Raw genomic sequence first — 15,724 nt, forward strand, 5'->3', positions numbered from 1 at the left:
GCCACACTGCTCCAATTTGTGCAGCAGTCTTCCATGTGCAACAGTATCAAAAGCCTTTCTAAGATCCAAGTATATAATATCAAAGTTATTCCCTGCATCCAGTTCTTTTGTGACTGCATCATAGTATCCAATCAAATTGGTCAGGCAAGACTTCCCCTTAACAAAACCATGCTGTGTCCTAGCTATAACTGAAGTCTTGTCTAGATGATCCTGCAGTGCTTCTTTCACCAGTGCCTCCATTAATTTTCCGGGAACAGAAGTTAAACTCACAGGTCTATAATTACTTGTGTCAGCCTTTGATCCCCCTTTGTGAATTGGGGTCACATTTGCACATCTCCAGTCAATGGGTACCTCCCCTGAGTCCAAGGAAGCTCTCATAATTATGGCTAAGGGTTTGCTTACCTCCTTTGCTGCCTCCTTTAATATAACTGGATAGATCCCATCCACCCCAGGTGCCTTTCTTGTGTTTATCTTCAACAATTTCTCCTCCACTTTGCTCTCAGTTATTACAAGATTCTCTAGCTTACTGCTAGAGTTGAATACACCTCTGGCATTCCCCTCGCTGAATAACTCCTCATGTGTGAATGTCGATGCAAAATATTCATTTAGTTTGTTAGCTACCCGAGCAGGGTCATCAACAGTTGACCCATCGATCTCAAGTGGACCAATCTGATTCATCCCCTTCCTTCTAGAGTTTACATAAGTAAAGAACTCTTTGCTGTTTTTCTTCGCATCCCTTGCCAAGGATCTCTCGTAATCTGCCTTCGCCTGCCTAACCTCCTTTGTAACTTGGTTACAGATCAACTTGTATCTATCATAGGCGTCCGTGTCACGTGTTAATTTGTATGTATCCCATGCATTTTTCTTCTCTGCCATATGCCTCATTAGTTCATCTGACAACCATTTAGGCCTAAACCTTGAACAATATTTCTTAGTTGGTATGTAAAGCCTAGTAGCTTCCACGATAAGTTCTTTGAATGCTTCCCATTTTGAATTTGCTGTTGGCAATATCATCAGTTGATCCCACTGTATAGAATTTAAATACTGTCTCAGTCCATTGTAGTCGCCTTTACGAAAGCAATACCCCTTCCCTTTACCCCTAATGGTAGTTACCTCTTTGAGTAACTCCCACTTCAGCACACTGTGATCACTGCCACCAAGTGGTTCATTTATCTGCAGATTCTTAATGCATGAAGAATCACTACTGATAATCAAATCAAGAGTATTACTCCCTCTAGTTGCCTCCCGAACATGCTGATGTAGAAAACAATCATCCAATAAATCCACAAAAGCCTTGCTACTGTGTGAGTGACCAGCCCCCAAATTCCAGTCAATATCTGGGAAATTAAAATCCCCCATTATAAGACTCTCTGATTTACTGGCCCACTCTATTTCTCCGAACAGTTTCTTATTATACTCATCAGAGTCATTAGGCCTATAGCACACTCCTACTCTCAATTTTGATCTCCCAATGCTTATGTCACACCAAACTGACTCGACACTGCACTGTCCAGCGATGTCGACTGGCTTCACTTCCTTGGATTTTATGTGTTTTTTAACTAATAGCATAACCCCTCCTCCCTTCCTATCCTGTCTATCCTTTCTGTAGACATTGTACTCCCCAAATTCCAGTTCTGCATTTCTTATATCTGTGTGACACCACGTCTCTGAAATCCTCACAATATCTGCCTTTGATGTTTTGAGCAATACCTCAAATTCATCAAATTTATTTACTAAACTCCTAGCATTGGTGTACACACAAGTATACATGCACCTGTTCTTTTTCTTAGCTACCCTAACACAACCCATGTGTTTACTTGTACCCCAATGATTCCCAGCAGTCTCTGAAATATCCTGCATCTTATTTTCCAGGCTGCGGCTCATTCCAATAGAAGCAGTGCAAGAATCACTTTCACCTCTGCCAGTGGCTACTGTTAATCTATTAGTCCTTGTATCCCCCCAATCTAGCAGTTTTCCGACCCACCTAACATTGCCTCGATAGCATCAGCAAACATTCTTGCACCCTTTCTATTTAAGTGTATCCCATCCCTGTAGAAGCAGTCTCTCCTGTTAACAAGTACAGACCAGGCTGAAAAAAATTCTACCCCTTGAGCCCTGCACAATCTTTCCAGGGCCGAATTGATTGACAGGGCTCTCATCATATACTCCCTCCTATCGTGTCTGGGCAGAATTGCAGACACTTTCAATTTCAACCCTAATTCACGGCTTTTTTTCATCAGTGACCTGTACTTGTCAAGTAATTCCGCCGGTCTCCTACTCTTAATGTCATTAGTGCCAACGTGTACAACTATATCACCTTTTGTGCCCTTAAAAGATGATATCCGCTCTACAACGTCATCAACTTTTGCCCCTGGCAGACATACCCTGGTCCTATTCCACCTATCCTTTTTACAAAGCATGTTTCCCGTTTCCCTGACAATAGAGTCACCAACAACTACTAGTTCCTTTGGGACCAGCGCATTCTGCCTTGGGGGTTGCCGCTGTGTTCCGCGATGACCAAGTGCAAGCTCTGGCATTGGTGTGGGCAGCTGAGAGCTTGATGGGCCCCTCACTTGTAATCCTTCGAGGGCATCCACCCTATCCTTCAAGCCCTCATATAGGCTCATAACAACGCTGAGTTGTCGCCTTATCTCCTTACACTCCTTGCATCGCACACACACAAAGACATCCCCCATGGCAGTATCATGTCCCATACTTGACTGCTCCGCAAACATCAAGCAAATAGTGCATCTTACAAGGCTGTGATTCAGAGGACAACTGCCCCCCTCAGTTCTCCCCTGGGCCACAGCATTCCCATTAGCTTGAGCCCTTTGCTTTGCTGCTCTGGTTTGAGTCATGATTTAGATTTCCTTTCAATAAAATTTCAATTTCTGTACAAAATTAAATCCTAAACTTGTATCCAAACACAGTTATAACGCTATATTTATGTTTCAGTAACGAGTGTTATCTACGGAATATTTACGGTTCAGTAACGAGTGTTATCTACGAAATATTTACGTTTCAGTAACGAGTGTTATCTGCGAAATCCCTTTATATAACTTTCGTATCAAGTTATGTATTAATTATTTGTTTTTACTAATTATTTATGTTACGTAACCTAAGTGGTTATATGTATATTAATTATGTTAAATAAAATTAATTATATTACGTTTGTAATCTAAGTCGTTATATGTATTTATTTAAACGTACAATTTAACTGCTAACGAAGTTCAACTAACGCTATCTAGTACGGTATATCGTATCACAAAGGCGGGAAAATTACGAACGGTTAGCGGAGGTGAAACACGTGGAAACCTTTACCGATACTTTTATGCAATTACAAGGCCGAGTAAAGAATAAATACACCAAATTAATCAGAAAATCACAAAATAATGTTATACTACTAAATTTAAATCAAAAGTTTTAGAAAAACAATAATTTCAAATCAATAAATAAGAAAAATCTACTTAGCGGCTTTGAAAACGACCGTCTCTAGTAGCCTCGTCAGCAGACTCCAGTCCCTATGGAGGGAGAACAAATTGAAAGGTCAATTGCAGTCATGGATCTGGTAGAAGAATGGATGTAGGTGGGTTCACCAGTGTTTAACAGGGTAAGGTTATGAGAATCAAGCAGGGATTCTATTATTTTACCCCTTTTGTCAACTGATGGAGATCCCCATAGCGGATGATGAGTATTGAAGTCACCAAGTAAGCAGAACAGAGTTGGGAGCTGATCTATTAGATTTTCTAATTCATCTGAGGAGAGAGCTAATTTAGGAGGGAGATATATTTAGGAGGGTGATACCCATTACGTTGCGCACTGCCACTGGTTTGAAATTTGTCTGAAGAGAAACATGTTTGGATGGAATGTTGTTTCTGACAATAATCGCCATCCCTCCATGAGTTGGCGCGTCAATACTCCTATCGTGTCTGAAGATAGTATAATTTTTCAGGGTAGGAGACACTCGTGAATTTAAAAGTTTCCTGTAAGGCTATGCCAGCTGGTTCATACCGATTAGGGTTTGGGAAGACGGTATTTTGGGGCTGAGCGAGTCTGTGTCCAAGTCAAGTCCAAAATACTCAGTTCGGGTCAGAGTCTGAGTCCTAGCTTAAAAAATTCTGGGCAACCTATTTTTTTATTACATCACAAATATTAACATCATAAATTGATTTGGTAACAAATAGGTATTATGTACATTAGTAAATATTTTAAAATTCAAAATTAATCATTGGTTTTCATTGACTGTTTATTATAATGTTAATCTTGTTTATTTTTGGTTAAAAGAGATCAGTGGAAAGGACATGAGGGTAACTTCCATCCCATGTTTTCAGACGGATGGGCTCCAGATTATCCTTTTACTGAAGATAGGGAGAAAGCTGAAATAACTGCAGTTGCTGCTGCCTCAGCTGCTCAGAGGTTTCGTAGAGATGAGATCCGTAGATCTCAAGAAGAGGTAAAGGTTTCTTCAGTGAATTACATTTTAATTTTAAAACCTTTTTTTTTTATCTCCTTTCATACAACATAAATGCAAATACATGATAAACCTTTATGACAAACTATAGGACCAGAAAAGTGTAATGTCGGTGTCATATTTACTTATTTTTGTTATCAGGCACATTTTCATAATAATAATTCTCATTTTTTTTCTGGGGTTGATTTAAAGATAAGGAAACTATTTTTAAGTAGATTATTAAGTATATAAATATTTCGCTAATTAAATGAATTAATCTTGAAAGAAATATATTTCATGAAAAGATCTATAAAATATACTGTTTAAATTTACACAATGCTTCACAATATCCCAAATAATTTATTTTGTGAAAACATCATACAATTATAGATTTCTACCAGTTCTTTATACAGTCACATCCAAATACTGACAATAAGGAAATCTGAACTGAGTCCTGAGTTAAACCTATGTTCTGGCAATATTTTAAGTGATCAATCTGTAGCCTGTTGCTTATTTCCTTTTCTCTTCACTATTCAGATAGTGATTTGTCTAGAAATTGTACTCTTAGAAGAGCCAGCAAGCTCAGTCTGTGACTATCTTGTCCAGGTTTCTTATTATTGGTAGCTACCAATTTATTTATATTTTTTATAAATTTATAATAAATATATATTATATTTATTTATTTATTTACCAATTTAATTTACATAGCTGTGATTTTGACAAGGGATTGAGAGAAATCCTAAAATATAAAACTTATTTCTGTAATATTTTTACAAAATAAATTAGTTATTTATTATATCATGGTATTGTGAAAATGTAGTTTACCTGATAAATGAATTAAGTTTTAACAACCCTAATAATCAGTCCTTCACTATGGTACACTTTAATCTTCTTAGTGCTTAACTTATTTTGGATAGTTTGAAAATATGAATTTACCCCTCTTTTATGCAAAAAATGCAGAGAATGTTTTATTTATGTAATTGAAGCCTTCTCATATTATTTTAACATTGATATGCAGTATTCTCCTCACACATTTTCTTAAAGAAAAATTAAGCAACAATTTAGCATTTTATCCAACTAAAAAAATTAATCATGTATAAGACCCAGTATAAAATTGCAAATTGCTTCAAAAATAAATGCACACCTAAAGAGTAATGAGTATAAAAAAAAAAGATTTTTGCGTTAAACAAAAAAAAAAAAAAAAAACCTAGATTTATACATGCATCCATGCTCAAAAAGAATTAAATATATATTAAAATTGCCAAAATATGCTTCAGTAAGTTGTGTTTCTAAATATTCTTAGAAAGATAATTTAATGAACTCATATGTCCACATTACAAAAACATACTACATTTTTCAGAGTTGTCAAAGAATTAGTTTTTAAGCAGAGAAAATCTTCAAACATCAACAGATGAGGCTAACAAGGAAAATGACCCAAAGGAAGAATTGTGCTGATGCCATCCTTGTTGACTAACACCAATTGCTGGAAACCAGGACTGCTGGAAATGACCATCTATTTTTTGTGTATTCTCTCTCGGAATCCAAATTTATATCTGCTTCTGCTGGTCCCCCAGCCACATTGGAATCTGAGGAAATGATCTAGTTGATATTGCTGCCAAATCAGCAGTCCCCTTGAATAAATGCCAGTTTCATAACATAACAAAATGTATGCAATACATAATAAATAATATATAATAGCAAAAGTATTGGCATGGACAGGTTACAAACAAATTTAAGCAGATTAATCCTATAATCAAGAAGTGATAATCAAATCTATGCAAGGCCCAAAGAGAGTAAGTTGTTCTTGCTGGGCTCTGCACAGGAAAATCACCGGAAGCACTCTTGTTTGCTCAGAGTGGATGGTCCACTTATATGTGAGAACTGCAACACTTTTAACCATTATTCATATTTTTATAGAAGTGCCCGTTTTTATAAATTCATGGTATTTATGTTTTATGGCTTTTAATAGTCTGGCTGAACTGTTTACACACAGCCAAATTTTAGATGACAGAGACAGTATGTTCCAATGTTTTTTTTTTATATTTTCACAATTTTTTAATTTATGTAGATATCTGAATTAGCCATCTTGTATTCTTTGATAATTATTTATTACTGTTGACATGTTAACCTTTTTATAGACTATCAAACATGTTTATTGATGTTTTTAATTTTAATTTGATGCGCTATGGCCTAAACTATCAATGTACCATTAAAAAAAACAACCATGTGTTCTTGCTTTTCTTCATTCATCATCAACTGCTGGTGCATGGAAAATACTGTTACAGGGCAATCAAAAAATTAATTGAAGTAATGAATTTGTGGATATGGTAGCTGTTGCTGCCACAAAATTCCTGACAGTCTTCCCCACAAGAAAAAAGAGAATTCATCCCCACAAGAATTCATCATTCTAAGTGAGAAAAGGTTTTATTGAGTCACACCTGCTGGAAGTAAACATTGCATATTAAAGGTAGCTAAATTATTTCTTAATTTAAATAAATAGGAAGCTGATCACAGGAAAAAAAATGGAAAAATATTTTCTGCCATTTGGATAATTATCTGAAGATTATCATTTAAGGGGTTGTGATGGATCTTTGAAATAGCTGTGGCTTTTTTCCAGAGCAGAGTTTGTCCAACAACAAAATAGAATGTAATCTATTATCAAAAAAATTAGGGATAACATTTCACTGTATGGAAGAATGTTACTGATATATTAAATCAGAACTAGATGAAATCGAACCTTGTTTCTGGTGGCTAGCAAAAAAGGCCTGGTTTCAAATCCAGTCTCATTGGAGGAACTTGCATATTTCATATTACGATCAAGTTAGTCAGCCTCAGGAAAGGGATTAGTTTTTTTGTCCTCAAAATTTGGATTTTTATATCCACAAAAAACAGCAAACCAATCAAAAATACACTCCCCACAATCACGATATACTGAAGATGTGTGGCCTTAATTACCTTGTCACTTAAATCAGGAAGCTTGAGGTACTCAAGGATTGGCAGGAAAATTGAAGATAGTGAATTGTTCCCTCAAACCACCCATTTGCAAAAGATGGTCCATATGATGGGAGCTTATACAAAGACTATAAACTACTTTCCCCACTGTGGTGTGGTTGGGATGCTCTGGTACTCTGGTATGTAATGAACATTTGTGTAAACTCTTCATATCTAGACTTTCTGTGGAATTTGTCTAAATATGAGTGATATAAACTATGAGATCTGAGAATTGACACTGACAATAACTATGCTAGCAGTCATTAATTAAATGTATGGTTCAGAGTTGGCAATTAGATATCTGATTATTTATTTACTCACATAACATATTACAGTTTGCCTCAACAGATGTAGGATAACAAAATACAGTTAGACTGATAAAAGTGGTGAATATATAAATGTAAATATGTACAAAATGCAATATGGATTAAGAGGTGTGTCTAGAAAGTTCCAGAAATGACTTTTTTAAAGATAAAATTGAACTTGTAGTTGTTTGCTTTTGCCCCCTTCAAATTAATCCTTTTGCACAGGTCTGTGTACTGTGCCACAATTACATGCTTTTCTATAGCATGACCACCATAAATTGTTTACTAATATTGATTTTATTGCCTGTGACATATGCTTGCTGGCTTCCTCTAAAGATCCAAAATGTGTTCTTTTCATTGATGGTTTTCTTGGGAATAGAAAGAAGTCAAATGGAGTTAAATCTGTAGAGTAGGGAGGATGTTCCATCAAAAGAATCTCTTTTTCTGTTAGAACTTTGCTTGCCAATAATGCAGGATGAGCCAGCACTTTTTTTTTTAATTCAAAAATGGGTACTTAAATGATTAGTGGGGGTTTTTAAATGCATTTATGGATCTTGACCCTGAAATTAAATTAGGAAAATAGGGATGTTTTTCTGTATTTGCAGCATCTTTCATTTTAGTGCCTCATTGGGATGAAGGAAAGAAATTCTCTCATGGTGTCATTTGATTTAATCTTTTGTATTCAACTGATCATCAGTGCCATAGGTTGCTAATAATAATTGTGTAGTTACTCCCTTTTTTTTTTTTTTTTTTTGTTTATTTCAAACTTTGAGGTAGATATATTTGCACCCATAACAAATTGGCATGATTTAATGAGAAAAAAGGAAGACAAAAAAAGCTTCAGTCAAGAAAATAGTATGACATTTGATCAGCAGAGATTTGTATCCCTTCTAAGGATTTTTTTCTAGGTATGGGCAAGTTTTCATTCAGAAGAAAATATGCCAGTGAAATAAGACCGATTCTTCTAATCTGTTTTTGCCAAAAACCAAAGAAGTCATTTATAGTTTTTTTTTTTGGGGGGGGGGGGAGGAAGAAGAGTTCTGTTCAGTATGCAAGATTGATCATGATTGTCAGTGGTTAGAAGAAAATGTGCTAATAAGCAAGCCAGCTTTTATCTTTAGATAAAGATGTAGTAGAGCCATTTAAAATGGCATTTCTACAATTGCGATTTGTAGCCACTCAGGAGAAGTACATCAGAGGATTTTCATGAATGTCCAAAATTTATTGTAAATATTAATCTTTCAGGAGTGAGTGATAAACATGTGGGCTCAGAACTGTGAATTTCCACTAGTGATTGGCTCTCCTGGTGTTGAGTTTTGAAAATTTGTAAAAATGAAAACTTTGAACACTTTTAAATCAATTTGTTTTATTTTGACTTGGTTGTCCAAAACTAGGTGAAATTTGAAAAAAAAAAATCGAATTAGAATATTTAAAAAGTTCAAAGATTTCTTTAAAAACTGCAAAAAAAAAAAAAAATGGTAGTTTTTTTTTGATGCCATATTTTGCACATTTATTTATGTATCACTTTATTCAATTTCAACTTTTGGATCTCATTTCCAGATAATTTCAACTTTTGCAAGCCCAGTGGTGACTGACGAGTATGATATCTGCTTCTGATTTTAAAAGTTGTTTTCATGCTGCATTTATTACTTGTAAATAGTCTAGAGACTAGGCACTTGTGAGGTTGTTGTTATTTGTTATTTGGTTTTTTAGGAGCATTAGCAACTAAGGCCATATTGCTCCGGTGCGGTGGTCATTCCCTGACCTTTCCGCATGTTCCGTATTTGGTGGTGACGGGCTCGAACCCCGGTCTAATCAAGAAGGGTGTGCTACGCACTGCTGCTCCTTCCCACCTGGCTACGGAGGCGCCTCACTTGTGAGGTGATGTGATTGAGGTGTTCAAGACTTTGAATGGATGGAGAAAGCTCAATGATGGCATTTTCCCTCTTGCTCAGGCTACACAAATGAGGGTGCATAAATTCAAATCGAAGGAGGCTGGTTGCAGGATAGAGGTGTGGAGCTTTTTTTTTTTTTTTTTTTGCTGATGCTTTATAAGCTTGCTTTCTTGCCTCATATATCACTACTAATACTAAATACAGATAAGAGATGGTAGCACTTAATTGGAAATTATTTACTGCCAGAAGCTATAGAAATTCCTACAAACCATAATATCAAAAAGGAAAGGTTATCTCCCCTTCACACCCATGAAGTTAATTGGTGCATGTCCATTAAGAAAATGAAGAACTTCTCTCTTCCCTCATATAATAGCAAGCACATAATCCACATAACATTTCCATGGTGTGGGCGAGGGAAAACCAATTTCCCAAAAATCTGAATTTCAATACTTCCATAGTTAAATTGGTCTATATATAATGCCCTGATACTGCATGATAGTGCTTGATAGACAGAATTCACACTCACATATATTTTCATATTCTCAACTTCCAATGAGGTTCTTCCCTCACTGGTGTCCTCCAGTGCTATTCATTACCCCTACTTCACACCCCACTCAGTATTCTGGAGCAATCTCTACCTTCAGCCACTCCTGCTAGGATTGGCTGAATCTCTACATTCAGCCAATCCTAGCAGGAGTCTGCTAACATGTTACTCAATCCCATTAAAGAATTTTTAGAGCCACTTTATGAATATTCCTGTCATCTAACAGTTCCAAGGCTAGCAATGATAATCCAATTCATTGAGGATCAATCAAAGTCCACTTTTTTTAGTCTGTCAGTAGGGCAGCACAACAACATTCTTACCCTACTTTCATTTCGGGGCTGCTAAGGCCTGGCCAAAAACTCAAGTCTGCATCTCATTAGCATCAGCCATATGGTGCAAGGCAGTTTTGAGGCTTTTACTGCAACAGCAAAAGAAAAAAAAATAAACAAACCAGTAATAATAAATAAATAAATAATGTAAAATAAATAAATTAATAAAATAGAATAAAATAATCTATTTTATTACCAATTTGACTCCCTCCTCACATAGTTATTACAATTTCCTGTTTCACTGCCATTTCAGTACCTGTAGCTATTTATGTTAACTATTGAATGGGGGGAGGAAATTAAGGACCAATGAAAACTTCATTACTAAGTTTAATGCAGCCTCCTATGCTCTAGTTAAAATTGCCATTCAGATTGCATATAAAATTTTCACTTGTCCATTTTCTCATGAGTGGCCTCCTCCATTAAACTTGCATATTTTTTTTTATGTATTTATTAATCCCTGTAAATAACTGAAATTAAGTTGTCGTGGTCAACATGTGAAGAAGCCAAACATCTAATCAAATTGAAATGTAAAACCTTTACATCTCCCAATTTTGAATTCATAATCTGATTTTCAATCTTAAACTTTAACTCTCAGATCCACTATAGCATGACCACCGTAATATGTTCATATACATTGAGCATATCTTCAAATAAGCTTTTGGGATTGGAAAGAGTCATCCATGATAACAGGAACATTACCTATTAACCTGGTGAATGGTAGAATAGTTTGTTATAAAAATGAAATACAAAAGGAACTACATGTAATATATAGGTTAAAATAAGGTTAAAAGTATTAAAATTATTGACTTCAATAAATTTACTTTTAGATACTCTGGGATAAACTTCTTATATTTATATAATTAAAAATAAAGATACTTTACTGATTATCAACATTATTTTTCTTTCATCTTCTATTGAAATAGGCTGAATTGAGACAGCAGGAATATAGAGGATTGGCTCATCATGAAAGGGAAAGCCGCTATGGAAGTGATTACTACTATAGTGCTGATCATGGTGAAAGGCCAAGTTCACCAGGCATACCATCAGATACACCCCATTCTCAACAGTCTTTTGAAAACAGACAGTATGACTCCCATCATTTAGAAATACCTAGACGAGAACTCTTTGACAGGTAGTATCTTCTATTTTAATTACAGAAAAAAAAAAAAAACTATTTCAGTTTTTAATAATGAAGTGAATTGGTTCTTGCATTTTAGCTATTTTGGTAATATATAATATATAGTAAACTCTCTAAAGTCTGGCATTCTCAGGGATTGAGAGGTGCTGGATTTTAGTGAGGTATACCTAGTGATTGAACAATTTTGGGAAGTGCATTTCAATGTGATTATTAAGCAATAACAACTGAACTTATTCACATCTTAAACATTCATAATGATTAAAAGGTGGTTATAATGGTTAAAAATACAAATTGGTTGAAAATGCAAATAACCATTCACTTCGTTAAATGTAAGCAAATGTCAATAAAGTTGGAGCAAATATTGTCATGTAATGTGTGTGTATTCACTCTCATTTATACTCAGGTGACATCAGTACAATATCACAGAGAGAATATGAACAGAGCAATATGGTCTTAATTACTGATGCTCCTAGAACCAGTAACAACAAAAACAAATATCAATGATTGTGCTTCAGAGAAAAAAAATACTTTCATATTGAAGGATTAAAAAAAAAAATATATATATATATATATATATATATATATATTCTTCTTAAGGGATAATTATGACAAGGCATGTGCAATATTTTACATGATATTTTGATATTAATAATGTACTTGTACTTTGAAGAAATCAATACATTTCTCACTTGTAACAACAAAGATTGCTAATTTTTATTATTGCTGCCATTAATTAGAGCTAGTCATGCAGCTCGCCATCAGCTGCATGACTATAGCAGAGATAAAAACACCATGCAGCTTAATGTCACTCATGTGCGTTACCACTTCATTTTAATGCTACGGAAGAGAATGCTTAGTGAGTGACGTGAGATTACCTATTGTTTTGTTTCTTGCTGTAGTAATAATGGCGGTAGAAAGCTTGGTTGTGCTGAATTAAATCTTGTGTGCGTGCGTGCATGCATGCGTACATCAATAAGTAGCTGTTTATGGAAAAGATTAAACATATATTTTTACAGCTGTACCCACCATTGGGAATTCCCCCCCCCATCTAAAGTGACATCAAATGGTCACCAGCTCATGTAAACCCTTCATCAATATCACTAAAAGAGAGAAATGTCACCTTTTTTTTTGTACAAATTCTTAGAGACAAATGCAGTCATTCTGGAGTATTGCTACACTAACAATTCAGTACACTAGGATTAAACCCAACTCAAATTACATAGGAAAAACTGGCTGGCTTAAGATGAAATAGGATTTACTATCCTCAACTTGTAGTTCTTTTTCAGATGCTGCTTCTTCCTTTGTTCAAACTGTCAATATGAAAAGGAACCCAAAAATAAACTTTCTGAAATTTGCCTTTCAGATAACACTGGGCAGCTTGTTATGCTTTGTTTCTGGTTAGCATTGTTACCTGAGTGAAAATGTCACTTAAAGTTTTAAATTGAATGCTTCCAATCATTCCATCTAGAAGCATTCATGTTACAGGGTCATTGCACCCATTTTTATTTAATGTTATTAGTGTTTACTTCCTTTGAAGATCTGAGGTAAAATCTGTTACTTTGACTTTACTTTGTAGGTTATTGAAAAGACTAGCCTAAAAATTGATAACTTCTTTGATGATTTCAATCTTCTCTCTTCCTCACAGGACAAAGCTACTAATCTCTGACCACTTTAATACTCTTAATTCGTCTTAAATTATTAATTTTCCAACCAAAGAGGATAAAACTTTAGATATAATTTTTACCGGTATTTTTTAACCAAGTCTCTTTTATTTGGGATTTCCAGTCACATTTGTCTGGAAATATTTTTCCATAATTTTTATTTTTCCCTTGGGAGTTGCTTGATGTTTGTCCTCTTGATCCTGCATTGGATATACTTGAAAGATAGCTTGCATGCACTACAGTAAATTCTATCTCCAGAATTTTCTAAAATATCTTCTATTTGTAAGACCAGATGGGATAATGATTTGAAGAAAGTGAAAGAGAAACTTTTCAAGAAAAAGGCAAAAAGAAATCCATCTGGTCAGCATCTCTACAGTCATGTATGTTCTGATAAGAATATAGATGGCTACAGGAGTGCTTGCTCTGTGTTGTAACACCAAATAAATGGAAGATTAACAAATATCTTGAAAATATCTTCAGGATGCTGCTTTGTCTATGAATGAATGTTTCCTGGCCATTTAATCTCTATTCAGATCAGATATTTTCTCTTCTTTTATTTTTATTTTTTTCTGATGCTATTTAAAAAAAGGAAAGTAAAAAGCTTCCCATCCAGTTGTTCCAAATAACATTCCGAACTTTGTAATTAAGTTTGGTAGTGTTTATATCCTACAGTCAGTAATATCAGCATTCAACCATTTAGCCAGAATGGTGTAAAATATCTAAAAGTAAGATATTTTACACCATTCTGGCTAAAATACTTTTACTTTTAGGATAGTAAAAAAAAAAGAGTCCAACACGAATGAAAGATTGATGTCCAATCTTGATTTCTTCTTCCATATTGAAATTATTCCAGAGGTCTCCCCCCCCCCCTCTAACCATCCAGGTTCTGCCATCCCAATTCTTGTATGCTCATTATGAGATGAAAGGCATCTAAACATTTTTTTCTTGATATTTCAACATTATTTCTTGCCTCTGATGTAATCATAGAACAGGTCAACTTGATGTTGTGTATATATAGTTAGTTGGCATAGGCATTTTATGCTTTTTGTCCTTTTAAATATTTCAGAGCATCTTTACTGTATTTGGGATGATGTTCTAATTTTTATTTGCCTTTCTCTTATTAGTAAAACTGTTATCCTGCAACATAAGGATACAGTTCTGCAGAAATCTATTTGTGTGTTGGGGGGTCTGCATGAGTGGACATTGTCTTCTTGTCTTTTTTGTGCCCTTGTTCTCTTACAAGACATCCTCTAGTCCTGCGTATGCTGATTATATTAAGATCTGGGCCATCTCCTGTCCCTCCTTACAGGAAGAAACAAGATATAATAGCACCTATTTAGATTCACTATCTTTGCATTGATTACTTCCAGTAGTTTGGCATAAATGTTACTATGTCCAATTAATTTTAACTCCCCTCTTAGATGGCCTAAGAGGGTAGATAAACATGAGAAAATAACTTATTTAAACCCCTCACATGCAAGAACTGATCATCTCTACTCCCACTATTTCTCAACTATTATATGACAATAATTAAATTTAAAACCTTCACAGAAAGAAAAACCTGTGAGAAATTATACAGAGTGAACTTATTGAAATCTATGGAAAAGATCTTTATTAAACCAACGAAGGATGAGAAAATAGAAATTGAAATTGTCCAAGTTATTTTGTAATTCGAATTGTATTGAAAATGGAATTCATTCTATTTGAATGATATTTCTTTTAATATATAACCAAGATGGCATATTTTAATGAATAGAATAGATACTTTCCACATCATTTTTTTTTTTTTGAGTGATTAGTGTTTCATATTTTTTAGAGTTAGTAAAACAGATCATAAATATCAAATATTACACATAAGATATATTATGCATTTTAAATAAAATGATTTCATAGCAGGCTAAGCCTAATTTCAAAATGTAATTTAATCCTCCTAACATATATACAGTACTTTGATTTGTGTACGCCACATTAAGTTCTTATATAATGATGTTTCTTATATAATGATGTGTTGTGGTAAATACAAAAATAAAAATTTTTGCAACTAGATATTCCCATTTAAATTTGTGTTTACTTCATTTTAGGGGTGGAGCACATTCTCCAACCTCTGATAGAGATTTTCGAGAGCCCCAAGATAGAGATGTCAGGTCTGATTTTAGTGCTGACTCTATTGAACCAAATTCTGCCATAGATCCTCATCGACAATTTGAGCGTCAGCAAAATCAGTGGTTTGAAGAACTTAAGATGAAAGGAAGCAAAGTAGTGCAGGTGCTATATCCAAGAACTGCTAATAATGACAAAGAATTGACTGTCATTAGAGGAGAATTTTTAGAGGTTTGTAATGAAAAAAATCAATATTTCCTCTATTCTCCATTACATTTAGAATTGGAAAACAGGACAATTATTTTAACTGT

General features: G+C 34.6%; 1 protein-coding gene across 3 annotated transcripts in view; it reads left to right on the forward strand.

Moving 5' to 3' along the window:
* Positions 1-15,724, forward strand: part of LOC150078460 (epidermal growth factor receptor kinase substrate 8-like) — a 234,340-nt gene that overhangs the window by 188,854 nt on the left and 29,762 nt on the right. For all 3 annotated transcript variants that reach the window (XM_090384181.1, XM_090384182.1, XM_090384183.1), the window contains 3 exons: positions 4,285-4,453; positions 11,438-11,646; positions 15,395-15,644. In XM_090384181.1, the coding sequence (XP_090240307.1) occupies positions 4,285-4,453; positions 11,438-11,646; positions 15,395-15,644 (628 nt within the window). The remainder of the gene's footprint in view (positions 1-4,284; positions 4,454-11,437; positions 11,647-15,394; positions 15,645-15,724) is intronic.

Source organism: Mastigoproctus giganteus, chromosome 11 (genome assembly GCF_048544385.1).
Source record: "Mastigoproctus giganteus isolate SK-2022 chromosome 11, ASM4854438v1, whole genome shotgun sequence".
NCBI classification, from domain to species: Eukaryota; Metazoa; Arthropoda; class Arachnida; order Uropygi; family Thelyphonidae; genus Mastigoproctus; species Mastigoproctus giganteus.